Genomic DNA, 19,071 nt, shown 5'->3' with positions numbered 1-19,071 from the left:
AATGACAAAAATTCAACAAAAAAGTGACAAAAACTCAACAAAAAATGACAAAAATTCAACAAAAAAGTGACAAAAACTCAACAAAAAAGTGACAAAAAAATCAACATAAAAAGTGGACGTAACACAGCAACAACATGAGGAAAAATATCAATTTTGTGGGTCTTAGCTTTCAAATGAGGTGTTACACAGGCCTATAGTCAAAGAGGACAGCATGCATGCGGTTTAGGCGGGTGGTGAGAGGTTAAGAAAGGTTACGAAATGGGGCTTGTAGGAAACATGTATCACCTTTTGTCATGGAAACCTTCTCCTACGATGAACATGTTGGTAACTCTGTCTCTGATTATGGAAACCTTCTTCTACCATAAATATAATGTCGGTAACTCTGTCTCTGATTATGGAAACCTTCTTCTACCATAAATATAATGTCGGTAACTCTGTCTCTGATTATGGAAACCTTCTTCTACGATGAACATGTCGGTAACTCTGTCTCTGATTATGGAAACCTTCTTCTACCATAAATATAATGTCGGTAACTCTGTCTCTGATTATGGAAACCTTCTTCTACCATAAATATAATGTCGGTAACTCTGTCTCTGATTATGGAAACCTTCTTCTACGATGAACATGTCGGTAACTCTGTCTCTGATTATGGAAACCTTCTTCTACCATAAACATGTCGGTAACTCTGTCTCTGATTATGGAAACCTTCTTCTACCATAAACATGTCGGTAACTCTGTCTCTGATTATGGAAACCTTCTTCTACGATGAACATGTCGGTAACTCTGTCTCTGATTATGGAAACCTTCTTCTACCATAAACATGTCGGTAACTCTGTCTCTGATTATGGAAACCTTCTTCTACCATAAACATGTCGGTAACTCTGTCTTTGTCCCAGCTGGAGAACTGTAACTACGCGGTGGAGCTGGGGAAGAAGGAGGCCAAGTTCTCTCTGGTGGGGATCGCGGGACAGGACCTGAACGAGGGGAACAAGACCCTGACCCTGGCCCTGCTCTGGCAGCTCATGAGGAGGTAACGCCACAGACCCACACGCTAAAGCAGAACGCCACAGACCCACACGCTGAAGCAGAACGCCACAGACCCACACGCTAAAGCAGAACGCCACAGACCCACACACTAAAGCAGAACACCACAGATCCACACGCTAAAGCAGAACACCACAGATCCACACGCTGAAGCAGAACGCCACAGATCCACACGCTAAAGCAGAACACCACAGATCCACACGCTGAAGCAGAACACCACAGACCCACACGCTAAAGCAGAACGCCACAGACCCACACGCTGAAGCAGAACGCCACAGACCCACACGCTAAAGCAGAACGCCACAGATCCACACGCTGAAGCAGAACGCCACAGATCCACACGCTAAAGCAGAACACCACAGATCCACACGCTAAAGCAGAACACCACAGATCCACACGCTGAAGCAGAACGCCACAGACCCACACGCTAAAGCAGAACGCCACAGATCCACACGCTGAAGCAGAACGCCACAGACCCACACGCTAAAGCAGAACACCACAGATCCACACGCTAAAGCAGAACACCACAGATCCACACGCTGAAGCAGAACACCACAGACCCACACGCTGAAGCAGAACACCACAGATCCACACGCTAAAGCAGAACACCACAGATCCACACGCTAAAGCAGAACACCACAGACCCACACGCTAAAGCAGAACACCACAGATCCACACGCTAAAGCAGAACACCACAGACCCACACACTAAAGCAGAACACCACAGATCCACACACTAAAGCAGAGCCACAGACCCACACGCTAAAGCAGAACGCCACAGATCCACACGCTGAAGCAGAACGCCACAGACCCACACACTAAAGCAGAACACCACAGACCCACACGCTAAAGCAGAACACCACAGATCCACACGCTAAAGCAGAACACCACAGATCCACACGCTAAAGCAGAACACCACAGATCCACACACTAAAGCAGAACACCACAGACCCACACGCTAAAGCAGAACACCACAGATCCACACACTAAAGCAGAACACCACAGATCCACACACTAAAGCAGAACACCACAGATCCACACACTGAAGCAGAACACCACAGATCCACACACTAAAGCAGAACACCACAGATCCACACACTGAAGCAGAACACCACAGACCCACACACTAAAGCAGAACACCACAGATCCACACACTAAAGCAGAACACCACAGACCCACACACTAAAGCAGAACACCACAGATCCACACACTGAAGCAGAACACCACAGATCCACACACTGAAGCAGAACACCACAGACCCACACACTAAAGCAGAACACCACAGATCCACACACTGAAGCAGAACACCACAGATCCACACACTAAAGCAGAACACCACAGATCCACACACTGAAGCAGAACACCACAGATCCACACACTAAAGCAGAACACCACTGATCCACACGCTGAAGCAGAACGCCACAGACCCACACGCTAAAGCAGAACACCACAGATCCACACGCTAAAGCAGAACGCCACAGATCCACACACTAAAGCAGAACGCCACAGATCCACACGCTAAAGCAGAACACCACAGATCCACACGCTAAAGCAGAACACCACAGACCCACACACTAAAGCAGAACACCACAGACCCACACACTAAAGCAGAACACCACAGATCCACACACTGAAGCAGAACACCACAGACCCACACACTAAAGCAGAACACCACAGATCCACACACTAAAGCAGAACACCACAGACCCACACGCTAAAGCAGAACACCACAGATCCACACACTAAAGCAGAACGCCACAGATCCACACACTGAAGCAGAACACCACAGACCCACACACTAAAGCAGAACACCACAGATCCACACACTAAAGCAGAACACCACAGATCCACACACTAAAGCAGAACACCACAGACCCACACGCTAAAGCAGAACACCACAGATCCACACACTAAAGCAGAACACCACAGACCCACACGCTAAAGCAGAACACCACAGACCCACACGCTGAAGCAGAACACCACAGACCCACACACTAAAGCAGAACACCACAGATCCACACGCTAAAGCCGAACACCACAGACCCACACGCTGAAGCAGAACACCACAGATCCACACACTAAAGCAGAACACCACAGACTCACACACTAAAGCAGAACGCCACAGATCCACACGCTAAAGCAGAACACCACAGACCCACACACTAAAGCAGAACGCCACAGATCCACACACTAAAGCAGAACACCACAGACCCACACACTAAAGCAGAACGCCACAGATCCACACGCTAAAGCAGAACGCCACAGATCCACACACTAAAGCAGAACACCACAGACCCACACACTAAAGCAGAACACCACAGATCCACACGCTAAAGCAGAACACCACAGATCCACACGCTAAAGCAGAACACCACAGACCCACACGCTGAAGCAGAACACCACAGACCCACACACTAAAGCAGAACGCCACAGACCCACACACTAAAGCAGAACACCACAGATCCACACACTAAAGCAGAACACCACAGATCCACACACTAAAGCAGAACACCACAGATCCACACACTAAAGCAGAACACCACAGATCCACACACTAAAGCAGAACACCACAGATCCACACACTAAAGCAGAACGCCACAGATCCACACGCTAAAGCAGAACACCACAGACCCACACGCTGAAGCAGAACACCACAGACCCACACACTAAAGCAGAACACCACAGATCCACACACTAAAGCAGAACGCCACAGATCCACACGCTAAAGCAGAACACCACAGATCCACACACTAAAGCAGAACACCACAGATCCACACGCTAAAGCAGAACACCACAGATCCACACGCTAAAGCAGAACACCACAGATCCACACGCTAAAGCAGAACACCACAGATCCACACACTAAAGCAGAACACCACAGACCCACACGCTAAAGCAGAACGCCACAGATCCACACGCTAAAGCAGAACACCACAGATCCACACGCTAAAGCAGAACACCACAGATCCACACGCTAAAGCAGAACACCACAGATCCACACACTAAAGCAGAACACCACAGACCCACACGCTAAAGCAGAACGCCACAGACCCACACGCTAAAGCAGAACGCCACAGACCCACACACTAAAGCAGAACACCACAGACCCACACACTAAAGCAGAACACCACAGACCCACACACTAAAGCAGAACACCACAGATCCACACACTAAAGCAGAACGCCACAGATCCACACACTAAAGCAGAACACCACAGATCCACACACTAAAGCAGAACACCACAGACCCACACGCTAAAGCAGAACACCACAGATCCACACACTAAAGCAGAACACCACAGATCCACACGCTAAAGCAGAACACCACAGATCCACACACTAAAGCAGAACACCACAGATCCACACACTAAAGCAGAACACCACAGATCCACACACTAAAGCAGAACACCACAGATCCACACACTGAAGCAGAGCCACAGACACACACACTAAAGCAGAACACCACAGACCCACACGCTAAAGCAGAACACCACAGACCCACACACTAAAGCAGAACACCACAGATCCACACACTAAAGCAGAACACCACAGACCCACACGCTAAAGCAGAACACCACAGATCCACACACTAAAGCAGAACACCACAGACCCACACACTAAAGCAGAACACCACAGACCCACACACTAAAGCAGAACACCACAGACCCACACGCTAAAGCAGAACACCACAGACCCACACGCTAAAGCAGAACACCACAGATCCACACACTAAAGCAGAACACCACAGACCCACACGCTAAAGCAGAACACCACAGACCCACACACTAAAGCAGAACACCACAGACCCACACGCTAAAGCAGAACACCACAGACCCACACACTAAAGCAGAACACCACAGACCCACACGCTAAAGCAGAACACCACAGACCCACACACTAAAGCAGAACACCACAGATCCACACACTAAAGCAGAACACCACAGATCCACACACTAAAGCAGAACACCACAGACCCACACGCTAAAGCAGAACACCACAGATCCACACACTAAAGCAGAACACCACAGACCCACACACTAAAGCAGAACGCCACAGATCCACACACTAAAGCAGAACACCACAGATCCACACACTAAAGCAGAACACCACAGACCCACACACTAAAGCAGAACACCACAGACCCACACACTAAAGCAGAACACCACAGACCCACACGCTAAAGCAGAACACCACAGATCCACACGCTAAAGCAGAACACCACAGATCCACACACTAAAGCAGAACACCACAGATCCACACACTAAAGCAGAACGCCACAGATCCACACACTAAAGCAGAACGCCACAGACCCACACGCTAAAGCAGAACGCCACAGACCCACACACTAAAGCAGAACACCACAGACCCACACACTAAAGCAGAACACCACAGACCCACACACTAAAGCAGAACGCCACAGACCCACACACTAAAGCAGAACACCACAGATCCACACACTAAAGCAGAACACCACAGATCCACACACTAAAGCAGAACACCACAGACCCACACACTAAAGCAGAACACCACAGATCCACACACTAAAGCAGAGCCACAGACCCACACACTAAAGCAGAACACCACAGACCCACACACTAAAGCAGAACACCACAGACCCACACACTAAAGCAGAACACCACAGATCCACACACTAAAGCAGAACACCACAGACCCACACACTAAAGCAGAACACCACAGATCCACACACTAAAGCAGAACGCCACAGACTCACACACTAAAGCAGAACACCACAGATCCACACACTAAAGCAGAACACCACAGACCCACACACTAAAGCAGAACACCACAGATCCACACACTAAAGCAGAACGCCACAGACTCACACACTAAAGCAGAACGCCACAGACCCACACACTAAAGCAGAACACCACAGACCCACACACTAAAGCAGAACACCACAGACCCACACACTAAAGCAGAACACCACAGATCCACACACTAAAGCAGAACACCACAGATCCACACACTAAAGCAGAACACCACAGACCCACACGCTAAAGCAGAACACCACAGATCCACACACTAAAGCAGAACACCACAGATCCACACACTGAAGCAGAACACCACAGACCCACACACTAAAGCAGAACACCACAGACACACACGCTAAAGCAGAACACCACAGACCCACACACTAAAGCAGAACACCACAGACCCACACACTAAAGCAGAACACCACAGACACACACACTAAAGCAGAACACCACAGACCCACACACTAAAGCAGAACGCCACAGACCCACACACTAAAGCAGAACACCACAGACACACACACTAAAGCAGAACACCACAGACCCACACGCTAAAGCAGAACACCACAGACCCACACACTAAAGCAGAACACCACAGACACACACACTAAAGCAGAACACCACAGATCCACACACTAAAGCAGAACACCACAGACCCACACACTAAAGCAGAACACCACAGACACACACACTAAAGCAGAACACCACAGACCCACACACTAAAGCAGAACACCACAGACCCACACGCTAAAGCAGAACGCCACAGACCCACACACTAAAGCAGAACGCCACAGACCCACACGCTAAAGCAGAACACCACAGACCCACACACTAAAGCAGAACGCCACAGACCCACACACTAAAGCAGAACACCACAGACCCACACACTAAAGCAGAACGCCACAGACCCACACGCTAAAGCAGAACACCACAGACCCACACACTAAAGCAGAACACCACAGATCCACACACTAAAGCAGAACACCACAGACCCACACACTAAAGCAGAGCCACAGACACACACGCTAAAGCAGAACACCACAGATCCACACGCTAAAGCAGAACACCACAGACCCACACGCTAAAGCAGAGCACCACAGATCCACACACTAAAGCAGAACACCACAGACCCACACACTAAAGCAGAACACCACAGACACACACACTAAAGCAGAACACCACAGACCCACACACTAAAGCAGAACACCACAGACACACACACTAAAGCAGAACACCACAGACCCACACACTAAAGCAGAACACCACAGACCCACACACTAAAGCAGAACACCACAGACCCACACACTAAAGCAGAACACCACAGATCCACACACTAAAGCAGAACACCACAGACCCACACACTAAAGCAGAACACCACAGACCCACACGCTAAAGCAGAACACCACAGACCCACACACTAAAGCAGAACACCACAGACCCACACACTAAAGCAGAACACCACAGATCCACACACTAAAGCAGAACACCACAGACCCACACACTAAAGCAGAGCCACAGACACACACACTAAAGCAGAGCCACAGATCCACACACTAAAGCAGAACACCACAGACCCACACACTAAAGCAGAGCCACAGATCCACACACTAAAGCAGAACACCACAGATCCACACACTAAAGCAGAGCCACAGATCCACACACTAAAGCAGAACACCACAGACACACACACTAAAGCAGAACACCACAGACCCACACACTAAAGCAGAACACCACAGACCCACACGCTAAAGCAGAACACCACAGACCCACACACTAAAGCAGAACACCACAGATCCACACACTAAAGCAGAACACCACAGATCCACACACTAAAGCAGAACACCACAGATCCACACACTAAAGCAGAACACCACAGACACACACACTAAAGCAGAACACCACAGATCCACACACTAAAGCAGAACACCACAGACACACACACTAAAGCAGAACACCACAGACCCACACACTAAAGCAGAACACCACAGACCCACACACTAAAGCAGAACACCACAGATCCACACGCTAAAGCAGAACACCACAGATCCACACACTAAAGCAGAACACCACAGATCCACACACTAAAGCAGAACACCACAGACCCACACGCTAAAGCAGAGCACCACAGATCCACACGCTAAAGCAGAACACCACAGACCCACACGCTAAAGCAGAGCACCACAGATCCACACGCTAAAGCAGAACACCACAGACCCACACGCTAAAGCAGAGCACCACAGATCCACACGCTAAAGCAGAACACCACAGACCCACACGCTAAAGCAGAACACCACAGACCCACACGCTAAAGCAGAACACCACAGACCCACACACTAAAGCAGAACACCACAGACCCACACACTAAAGCAGAACACCACAGACCCACACACTAAAGCAGAACACCACAGACACACACACTAAAGCAGAACACCACAGACCCACACACTAAAGCAGAACACCACAGACCCACACGCTAAAGCAGAACACCACAGACCCACACGCTAAAGCAGAACACCACAGACCCACACACTAAAGCAGAACACCACAGACCCACACACTAAAGCAGAACACCACAGACCCACACACTAAAGCAGAACACCACAGACACACACACTAAAGCAGAACACCACAGACCCACACACTAAAGCAGAACACCACAGATCCACACGCTAAAGCAGAACACCACAGACCCACACGCTAAAGCAGAGCACCACAGATCCACACGCTAAAGCAGAACACCACAGACCCACACGCTAAAGCAGAACACCACAGACCCACACACTAAAGCAGAACACCACAGATCCACACACTAAAGCAGAACACCACAGACCCACACACTAAAGCAGAACACCACAGACCCACACACTAAAGCAGAACACCACAGATCCACACACTAAAGCAGAACACCACAGACCCACACACTAAAGCAGAACACCACAGACCCACACGCTAAAGCAGAACACCACAGACCCACACGCTAAAGCAGAACACCACAGACCCACACGCTAAAGCAGAACACCACAGACCCACACGCTAAAGCAGAACACCACAGACCCACACGCTAAAGCAGAACACCACAGACCCACACGCTAAAGCAGAACACCACAGATCCACACACTAAAGCAGAGCCACAGACCCACACACTAAAGCAGAACACCACAGACCCACACACTAAAGCAGAACACCACAGATCCACACGCTAAAGCAGAACACCACAGATCCACACGCTAAAGCAGAACACCACAGACCCACACGCTAAAGCAGAACACCACAGATCCACACACTAAAGCAGAACACCACAGATCCACACACTAAAGCAGAACACCACAGACCCACACACTAAAGCAGAGCCACAGACCCACACACTAAAGCAGAACACCACAGATCCACACACTAAAGCAGAACACCACAGACCCACACACTAAAGCAGAACACCACAGACCCACACACTAAAGCAGAACACCACAGATCCACACACTAAAGCAGAACACCACAGATCCACACGCTAAAGCAGAACACCACAGATCCACACGCTAAAGCAGAACACCACAGATCCACACACTAAAGCAGAACACCACAGACCCACACGCTAAAGCAGAACACCACAGATCCACACGCTAAAGCAGAACGCCACAGATCCACACGCTAAAGCAGAACGCCACAGACCCACACGCTAAAGCAGAACGCCACAGACCCACACGCTGAAGCAGAACACCACAGACCCACACGCTGAAGCAGAACACCACAGACCCACACACTAAAGCAGAACACCACAGACCCACACGCTGAAGCAGAACACCACAGACCCACACACTAAAGCAGAGAAATGTCAGGGTTTTACAGGAAATCATGATTTAACACCAGTTAGAATCTGATCCAGTGGTTCTCAACCTTTCGGAGCCGCGACCCCCAGTATAACAGTTATTTAGGATCGTGACCCCCACCCGGGTCAGACCATGGGAAAAACAGGGACATTTAACCCCTTAACTCCCGCCTGAACCGAGCACATTTTCTCCAGTTTGGCTTTACCCCAATCCAAAAGCTTCTGGAAAAAAGGTGAGAAAATAGCAACAAAACTGAGACGAAAACAATGATGGAAATGTGAGAAAAAAGTGGCAAAAATGTCACAAGAAATGGACAAAAAATTTAACTAAAATGTGACAAAAATGTGACAAAAAAGTGATAGAAAATTGACGAAAAAATGAAAAAAATGTGACAAAAAATGATTAAAAAATTACAAAAATTTGACAAAAAAATACAAAAAATTGATAAAAAATTGACAAAAAAGTGAAAAAAATGTGACAAAAAAATGATTAAAAAATTAAAAAAATGTGACAAAAAATGACAAAAAATGACAAAAAATTGATTAAAAAATTACAAAAATTTGACAAAAAATGTGACAAAAAAATGACAAAAAATTGAAAAAAATGTGACAAAATTGACAAAAAAATGAAAAAAATGTGACAAAAAAATGACAAAAAATTGACAAAAAAGTGATGAAAAAGTCACAAAAATGAGTTGAATACCCAACAAAAAAAAGATGGAAAAAAAATCTGATGACGTGAGGAAAAAGCTCCTCTCGGTTCAGGCGGGAGTTAAGAGGTTAACCTACACAACTCTTAAAAAACAAAGAAAAAACAATGGCTAAAACAAACATGAATTAAATTTAAAACAAATAATGGCACCCTGGTCCCGACCCCCAGGTTGAGAATCCCTGATCTAATCAAATGTTTTTTATTGAGCTGTAAGGCCTTTATTATGGCACAAATCTTTCTCATGCTTATTAACGCCCTGTGGAATCCCCTGTTGTCCCAGTCTTAGTTCAGTCCTGGTCTAGACCTGGTTAAGAGCTGGTTTAGTTCCATTTATTTGGCCGTTACCTTGTACAAAGTGCATTATGGAACTTTTTATGCTGGAAAAAACCTTGATATTTGTTCATAATTGACCTTTTAGTGACACAGTGGTTGTTTGAGTCGTTCTGATCACTCACACTCACACTCGTCACTAAAAGGTCAGTTACGCACAAGTATTAGGGTTTGTTTTCTTCTCACATACAAAGTTCCAGTAAGCTCTGTACCTAATGTCCGTCTGCCGTCCCCGGGCAGGTGCACAACATTAAAACACACTTTACAAATGACTGTCAGTGGCATTAGTGACATTATTTGTCCATTAGCTGAACAATAACCATTTAAAATGTATCAGGTGGTTTTCTAAAACAAACCATCACACCTTAAAATGTAAACACAATAGTGAAAACTGTGCTGCTATAACAAATAAAGGAACACTTTAAGTGGACTGATGCAGACACAGCTGGTTATTGACGATATACGGTTTATTAGATTCAAACTGGCATTAAGATTAAGGCATTAAACATAATCAGCTGCATTTTTGGCTGAAATTGACACATTTTTTCTTGCAAAAATGTCCCGTTTTGTCCAGTTCTCTTTTGTCTTTGATGAAATGTTAAGAATCTTAAGAAATGAAGCATCTGCATTTTTTTATTATAGGTATTTGGGCATTAAAAACTAAAGAGACTATACGGAAGTAATAATGTTAAATGAAGTATTTTCCTGACATGTCCTAATGTGTAGAATGAGCTCAGACCTGTTCACCACAACTGCCTCTAAAACCCTGTCCCTCAGAAAGGTGTTACTTCGGGTCTGAAGTGCCGTCATGCACGAGCCCCACTGACTCCTTTTTCTATAAATATAAGCTGCTGAAACTCACGGAGTGCAACGTCTTTCTAAATGCATGTATAATGTATAATGTATAATGTATAATGTCATGTTTAGACCTAAGGACAGACTGGCTCATCCCAACCTCTGCACCTGCTCATGATCACAACACGAGACATAAAACCCTCTTAAAGGGAAAAACGAGGACACTCGAGTGTACAAGTCTCAGTGCGGCGGAACCATCTGAACACTGACATTAAAACTGCAACATCTTTGGCCATTTTTAAAAAGACATTAAAAATTGAGCTTCTAGGAAAATACAATAAACCCGAGCTGGACCTCTAAAAAAAAATAAAAAAGACTAAAGTATCTTGTGTCTGATGGTAGTATGTTCCAATGTGTGTGAGCATACAGAGTGCACCCTTTTTAATTGATACATTCCTATGGTAGTAAAAGTAAGATATGGTAGTTTTAGTTTTGAGTAGGTTTGGTTAGTTAGGTTAGGCAGGAAATAGGTACAAAAAGTAATGTTTCCTCGGTTACTAATGTATTAATGTATGTTTGTGTTTTTAATGTGTCTTATTTTGGGCCCATATATGAGCTAACTGTTGCTTTAAGGGTGTCCCATTTATGAATATGCATTATTCCTTGAAGGAACATGTAAATGATACTGTATATTACTGTATATTCATAATAAACTGAAACTGAAACAGTTACGCGTAAGGCCTGAGGCGGCAGCAGTGAGCATAAAATGACTAACTATCCGTCTTGATAAATGACCCCCTGTGTGGTTTAGTCCTGGTGGTTCTCAGGAATCCAGACATTGTCCTCAGTTGTTCTAAATCTGAGCCTCACGTGTGTTTCCTCCAGGTACACGCTGAACATCCTGGAGGACCTGGGCGACGGGCAGAAGGTCACGGACGACACCATCGTGTCCTGGGTCAACGGCTCTCTGAGCGAGGCCGGGAAACCCACCATCTCCAGCTTCAAGGTGACGACGGCGAACACGACCCGTCATGACTCAGGACATCACTCATGACTCAGGACATCACTCATGACTCAGGACATCACTGGGCCTGATACTTTCCTGGAGCTGGAAACAAATTAGCTTTGTCCTTCAGTAAATTTCATTCATTATTTGAAACAAGCTCATTACACAGCGTTCTTTCTTGTATTAAAGGAACAGGCCAGCGTTTTTCCACACTGAGATATGTTCTTACCTGAGCTGTGACGAGTTCTTTAGGACCTGTCTGATCTTCAGTCACGTAAACACAGCGCAGACGGCGTTAGCATTTAGCCTCTCCCTCTCTCCTCTATAGCTCCAAAACAGGTCAAGATAGAAGCTACCAAGCTCTTCCACGTTTCCCCTATTTAAATATGGTTACGTGAAGTGTTCCACTACAAAGTATAATCACACACAATTAAACAATGTGGATTTTCTAAGCGGATAAAAGGGGGAACTATATTGTAAGGCGTAATAATACCAGGAGTAGTTTGGCATCCGCACAGTAATCACTTTTTTGTCTTTTTTTTTTTTTTTTTGTCGTTTTTTGTCGTTTTTTTGTCGTTTTTTGTTATTTTTTTGTCGTTTTTTGTAATTTTTTCGTCGTTTTTTTGGTAATTTTTTCGTCGTTTTTTTGTTGTTTTTTTCCGTCGTTTTTTTTTTCATTTTTTGCTTTTTTTTTGTAGTTCGAAATCCGCGCAGTAATCTTCACTTTACTGCACGGATGCCAAATTACTATTATTACTAGGGCTGAAACAACTAATCGATTATTGAAATAGTTGTCAACTATTTTACTAATCGATTAATTGTTTTCTAGTAAACACAGACTTAAAAAGAGCACATTTTTTTTAATTTTTGATGGAAACCTGCTTTGTTTTTCTAGGTTTGGGTCTTTAGTGTTTTGTACATTGAACATTTCTTAAATATCTGTCTGTTTCTCATCCGATCATGAAGCAGAATCAGCAGAAAGAGCCTCCAAAAACACTCACTTCTAGTTTACTCCATCCACACGTCCTCAGATGACGCCACTTTAGCTTTATGTGATTAAAAAAATGAAAAAATAACATTTTCATAAACCATTCACAGCCAAGCGATCAATCGATGAATCATAAAAATAATCGGTAGAGTAATCCATTACCAAGATAATCGTTAGTTGCCGCCCTAATTATTACGCCTTACAATATAGTTCCCCCTTTTATCCGCTTAGAAAATCCACATTGTTTAATTGTGTGTAATTATACTTTGTAGTGGAACACTTCACGTAACCATATTTAAATAGGGAAAACGCTTCTATCTTGACCTGTTTTGAAATTGACCAAAAAATGACAAAAATTTGATTAAAAAATGACAAAAAAAGAGAAAAAAATGACAAAAAATTGATAAAAAAAAATGAGAAAAAAAATGAGAAAAAAAGAGAAAAAAATGACAAAAAAATGAGAAAAATTTGATTAAAAAATGAGAAAAAAAGAGAAAAAAATGACAAAAAATTGATTACAAAAATGACCAAAAAAAGACTAAAATTACTAAAATTTGACAAAAAAAAAAAAAAAAAAAAAAAGACAAAAAAGTTAGAAAAATGAGTTGAATACCCAACAAAAAAATGGAAAAAAAAGCTATGGAGCTATAGAGGAGAGAGGGAGAGGCTAAATGCTAACGCCGTCTGTGCTGTGTTTACGTGACTGAAGATCAGACAGGTCCTAAAGAACTCGTCACAGCTCAGGTAAGAACATATCTCAGTGTGGAAAAACACTGGCCTGTTCCTTTAAATAGTAACAATGAAACGCAGGCGCTGGGGAACATCGTGACTGGGGCTCCTCCTGCTGGCAGCTGTAGGAATAATGTTGAGCAGCTCCAGCAGGGGGCGGTAACACCCTAGAGGCTCGATGATGTTGGATTATGGGCTTTGGAAACGTGGAGGACAGTTTTGGGGTTTGAACGATGAGTGTGATCAGGAAGTGCAGAACGAGGCGCTGACGCCGTAGAAGAAGAAAGCGCTCTGTAACGTGTCGCTCTGAACCTTTGTGCCCGTGTGACCTCAGGACCAGTCGATCGGCAGCAGCCTCCCGGTGCTGGACCTCATCGACGCCATCAGGCCCGGCTCCATCCGCTACGACCTCCTGAAGACAGACGAGCTGACGGAGGAGGAGAAGCTCAACAACGCCAAGTACGTCGTCCCTGTTTGAAAACACTTCCCTTCCACTGCCAAAGGATCACTCGAGTAATCGTAAAAGATAATCTGGAGATGAATCTGTGATGGTTCGTTGCAGCCGAGATGAGGGGCCCCTTAGTTTGCTCTTCATGTGCCTCATGTTGATGCGGCCCTGGTTGTTGCTACAGGGGAGCGAAAGGAAAGAAAACGCAACAAAAATGTGACAAAAAAAGCAACAAAGAAGTGACACAAGAGCGACAAAAACATGCTGGAAAAGTAACAATTACACAATAAATAAGGGACAAAAAAGCAATGAAAGCGCACACAAAACACGACAAAAGCTCTTTTTTGAAGGGCTTAGCTTTCAAATGAGGCGTCACACTGGAGCTTTAAGACATGCGCTCGGTTAAAGCACTGGTTTCACTGCTTTATGACCGTGACACCGATGGCCGGCATTGTTGCAGTTCCTCCATATGTGGGCGGCAAAACAAGCTAGTTTTCCATTAGACAGCATTGCAGTTTACACACGTTCTAAACTAAAGCCTGACTTTGTGCAGCGAGATCGTCCTCCTGTGATGACGCTGGGTTAGTTACGATTAAAGGGACCAGGCTGGTTTTCATAGAAACAGTTAAAAAATCTCATATATTAATGAGGGCCGGACCTTGATTGACAGGCCGTTAGCATTAGAGCTAATGGCGTGGGCGTGGCTACGACTGAACTACGCGCCCCCACGAGGGCGGAGTCTACACTGAAGACCCCGCCCTTATGCCCTCATTAGGAACATGCTCCGTCACAGCAGGGGAGGAGGAGTCTGTAAATCCGCCGTGATTTCCCCCTTAAACGTGGTTATTATGGCAAACGGGAGGAGTGAGGAGGAGCTGTTGACTCTGCAGTCTATGGGGTAAGGTGTGGGGGGTAAGAGGTCGATTGCCTTCAATTTTAGTCGTAATTTGCCATAAGGAAAAGGCAGACAGCGGTCTGGGGACCCCAACAGTCAAGGGCCCCCATGAACTCTTCCTAATGGTTCTGATGATGTTTTAGTGAGTCATGGTTCCCTAATGTTCACTTATGAGCAGTGGACAGACTTTTTTACTTCTTACTTAGATTATATTTCTAAAGTGAAACCAGTTTATTGTAACTCTCTCATGACCTAAAGAACCTCAGCTTCTGTTCTGAGGAAAACCTATGTAGAGAAGTGCATTATGGGAGTTCGGCCACCAGAGGGCCTCCTACTGACAGTCTTGCTTGGGGCCCTCAATGAGTATATTTTCAGTTCTTGTAACATTGAATGTAAATTTATTCAACTAAACATGGACTGAATTGGGTCGACGTATGTTTATAACAGATTATTTATTGATCTTATTCCTGCTTCATGTTAGTTCTCCTGCTTCATGTTAGTTCTCCTGCTTCATGTTTGTTCTCCTGCTTCATGTTTGTTCTCCTCATGGACAAAGCACGAGCTGTTCCTGTGCCGGTGAAGTGGAAGTTCAGATGGTTTTAGTCTCTTCTATTATTTTCATGTGTCATATTGAGTTGGCAAAAATATCTGGACATTTTAGTCACAGCTTTAGTCTCATAAACAACTTTTAATTTAGTTTTAATCCAGTTTTAGTCAGGAAAGAAAGACGCAGTGATCTCCAAAAGCTGAGATGTTACAGTTGAGACGTGAAAAGGAAGAGTTTGTCCCCTGCTGGGTTAATGGTCCCTCATTATGGCGAGTTTCACAGCGTTTTAAACACTTTTCCAGGAAGCCCAGGAGAACTTTGCGCATGTATAAAGCATAAAACAGAGCGTCTTGTTTGACAGATATGCGATTTCGATGGCGAGGAAGATCGGCGCCCGCGTCTACGCTCTGCCCGAGGATTTGGTGGAGGTCAAGCCCAAGATGGTGATGACGGTGTTCGCGTGTCTGATGGCGCGAGGATTCAAAAACGTGCCGTAAAGACGAGACGGACCGGAGAGATCGAGCGCCTGGATGGACACATGGAAGGGATTCACAAACACCTGTTCACTTCAAAATTAGGGACAAAAGCTTTACATTTGGGACTCACTTGGTTCAGTTTCAGGCCCAGTTTTCTGTGGGACGTCATTGTTGTCACATGTACTGGAAGGTTTTGTTACAAGGCTCTGAAGAACGAGAAAGCTGCAATAAAATCACAAATACTGCACTGGTTTCTTCTGATGTGTCGACTTGTGTGTTTTGTTTTCACCTCAAATTCAGTCAAGGCTTAAAAAACTAAACTTTGGCAGCAGATTGTCCGGAGCAGAGGAGAGGCCTCGGGTTCAGCTGCAGAGGTTTGGTTTAAAGTTTATCGTGGACCAGGGTTGATTTTGAGAACAGAATTTAAATTAGCTTTAGCCTTTTGACAAAATTGTCTTTGGGTTTTAGTCAAGATTCAGTCGACTAAATCTAGAGTTCATCAAGTCAACTTAACATTCACTGTAGAAACAAGAAAGAGGAAAGATCTGAGGCGATACCGGAGACAAAGTGCTTTACTTTTTTGTGCCTAAACTTTTTCCGTTTGATCCTGACATTCATAACCCATTCCACCCACTGAGCGATCACTTTCTTCCTCTTAAAATTCACAGTTAGATCATTTAATATATTATATCAAGTCCCTCACAGAGATTTCCCGACATTTCTCAGTTAGTTTGTTATTTTCTTTAGTTAGCAGCGTCAGTGATGTTCCAGTCCATTGTGTCCAAGGCTGGATTCATGCAGGGGCTCACAGGGGCTGAGCCCGGGGGCTCACAGGGGCTGAGCCCAGGGGCCCAGCAGGTGAAGGGCCCCTGGGCATTGCAGACTCCCTCACATGTAAGGCTTAATCAGGTCAGGTCTAAACCAGGTTTGCGCCATTTTCAAAATTGCACCATTAAAATAAAAACATCTCTGTGGGAGGACCCCCAGACCCCCCTTTTAAACATGTCCCCCCACCAGTCTGGCAGTAGCAAAGGTTCTTGCATGAGGGTCCTGGAGCTCAAATTGGGGTCATTATGTTAAACTGTTTTGTCACATTTTTTAAACTAGTACTATGTTTAAGAAGTTACTTCTGCATGTTCGAATAAAAAAAAAAAAAAATATATATATATCTTTTCATTTTCGAGAGAGAGAAATCCGAGAGACAGACATGCAGTGTATGGGGAGCCCTGAAGAAACTTTAGCCCGGGGCCCATTTTACTTAAATCCGGCCATGGTTGTGTCCTTGGCAAGACACTTCACGCCCTTTGCCTCCAGCGTCTGACACTGGTGATGAGTGAGCGGTTCCTTGATGTAAAGCGCTTTGAGTGATTAATGTAATTAGAAAAGTGTTGTATAAATGTGACTAATCTGGCCAATGGAACTAAAACAGTGATCCTAAACACAGAGCACAGAGAGGAGCCCGTGGAGCCGGGACACGGCCCAGACCCGGCCCACAGCTGACCTGGGACACGGCCCAGACCCGGCCCACAGCTGACCTGGGACACGGCCCAGACCCGGGACACGGCCCAGACCCGGGACACGGCCCACACCCGGGACACGGCCCACAGCAGACCTGACTCGCCCTCAGGTGCAGGACAGGAGGGGGAGCGTGGACCTCAGCCTATCTTTAGGTTCTTCATTTTTAGTCAGCGCGGAGGCAAGAGCTCCAGAGACAAAACACAAATAACACAACTCGACTACAGAAAGGAGGCCGAGGAAACCAACACAAAACTAAAAAATACCCTCCTAAAAACAAGGAAAAAAATCTTAAAATAAGACATTTTGTCTTGTTTGAAGGAAAAAGTTCTGCCAATGGGGTCAGTGTTTTTTTCTTACTAAGAATTCTTATTTCTAGAATATTTTTCTGATCATAAAACAAGAAAGAAACACTAAATTTAAGCAAATAAATAACTAGAATTAATCAAAATGTCCTCAGAAAATGGAATAATTTAAGGAAAACATTCTTATTAAGTGAAAAAATGTGGATATTTGACTTAAATGTTGCTTGATTTAAGTAAATTGTTCTAAATGACTCACATTTTTGAGTAAAATGTTGTTAATAAATACTAATATTTAAGGAAAGTATTGCCGCGCCCGGAGACCCGCCTCCATGATGTGGAGCCAGGCTAATGGTCAGAATCACCTGCTGGAGGATTCACCTATTGTACATGTTTTTAGTGGTAGACACGGGGAGAACATGCTCCACACAGAAAGGCCCCGTCCTGGTGGGAATCGAACCCGGGACCTTCGAGCTGTGAAGCTGAGGCTCTAACCGCTGTGCCACCGAGCCGCCCACTTTAAAGAATGGAATGTTTTATCTCTCTGTGAGAAGCAGTTCTTACATTAAGAGCTGTTGATCTGAGTTTGTCTTAAAATAAGAAAAAATAAAGATGAAGAAGATTCAAAAAGTTTTTCTTTTTTTGTTACAAGAAAAAATATCATGTTTTTAGCAAATTTATCTGAACAAGA

General features: G+C 45.0%; 1 protein-coding gene across 1 annotated transcript in view; it reads left to right on the top strand.

Annotated features, from left to right (window-relative positions):
- The window catches only part of lcp1 (lymphocyte cytosolic protein 1 (L-plastin)), a 46,398-nt gene extending 29,804 nt beyond the window's left edge, over nt 1-16,594 (top strand). The window contains exons 13-16 of the mRNA XM_079563425.1: nt 897-1,030; nt 12,360-12,480; nt 14,532-14,656; nt 16,449-16,594. Of these exons, the coding sequence (XP_079419551.1) occupies nt 897-1,030; nt 12,360-12,480; nt 14,532-14,656; nt 16,449-16,584 (516 nt within the window). The 3' untranslated portion in view covers nt 16,585-16,594. The remainder of the gene's footprint in view (nt 1-896; nt 1,031-12,359; nt 12,481-14,531; nt 14,657-16,448) is intronic.
- Nucleotides 16,595-19,071: the final 2,477 nt, after the last annotated feature.

Source organism: Gobius niger (genome assembly GCF_951799975.1).
Source record: "Gobius niger genome assembly, chromosome: 9".
Taxonomy (NCBI): Eukaryota; Metazoa; Chordata; class Actinopteri; order Gobiiformes; family Gobiidae; genus Gobius; species Gobius niger.
This window is presented reverse-complemented; position numbering and strand designations above follow the sequence as displayed.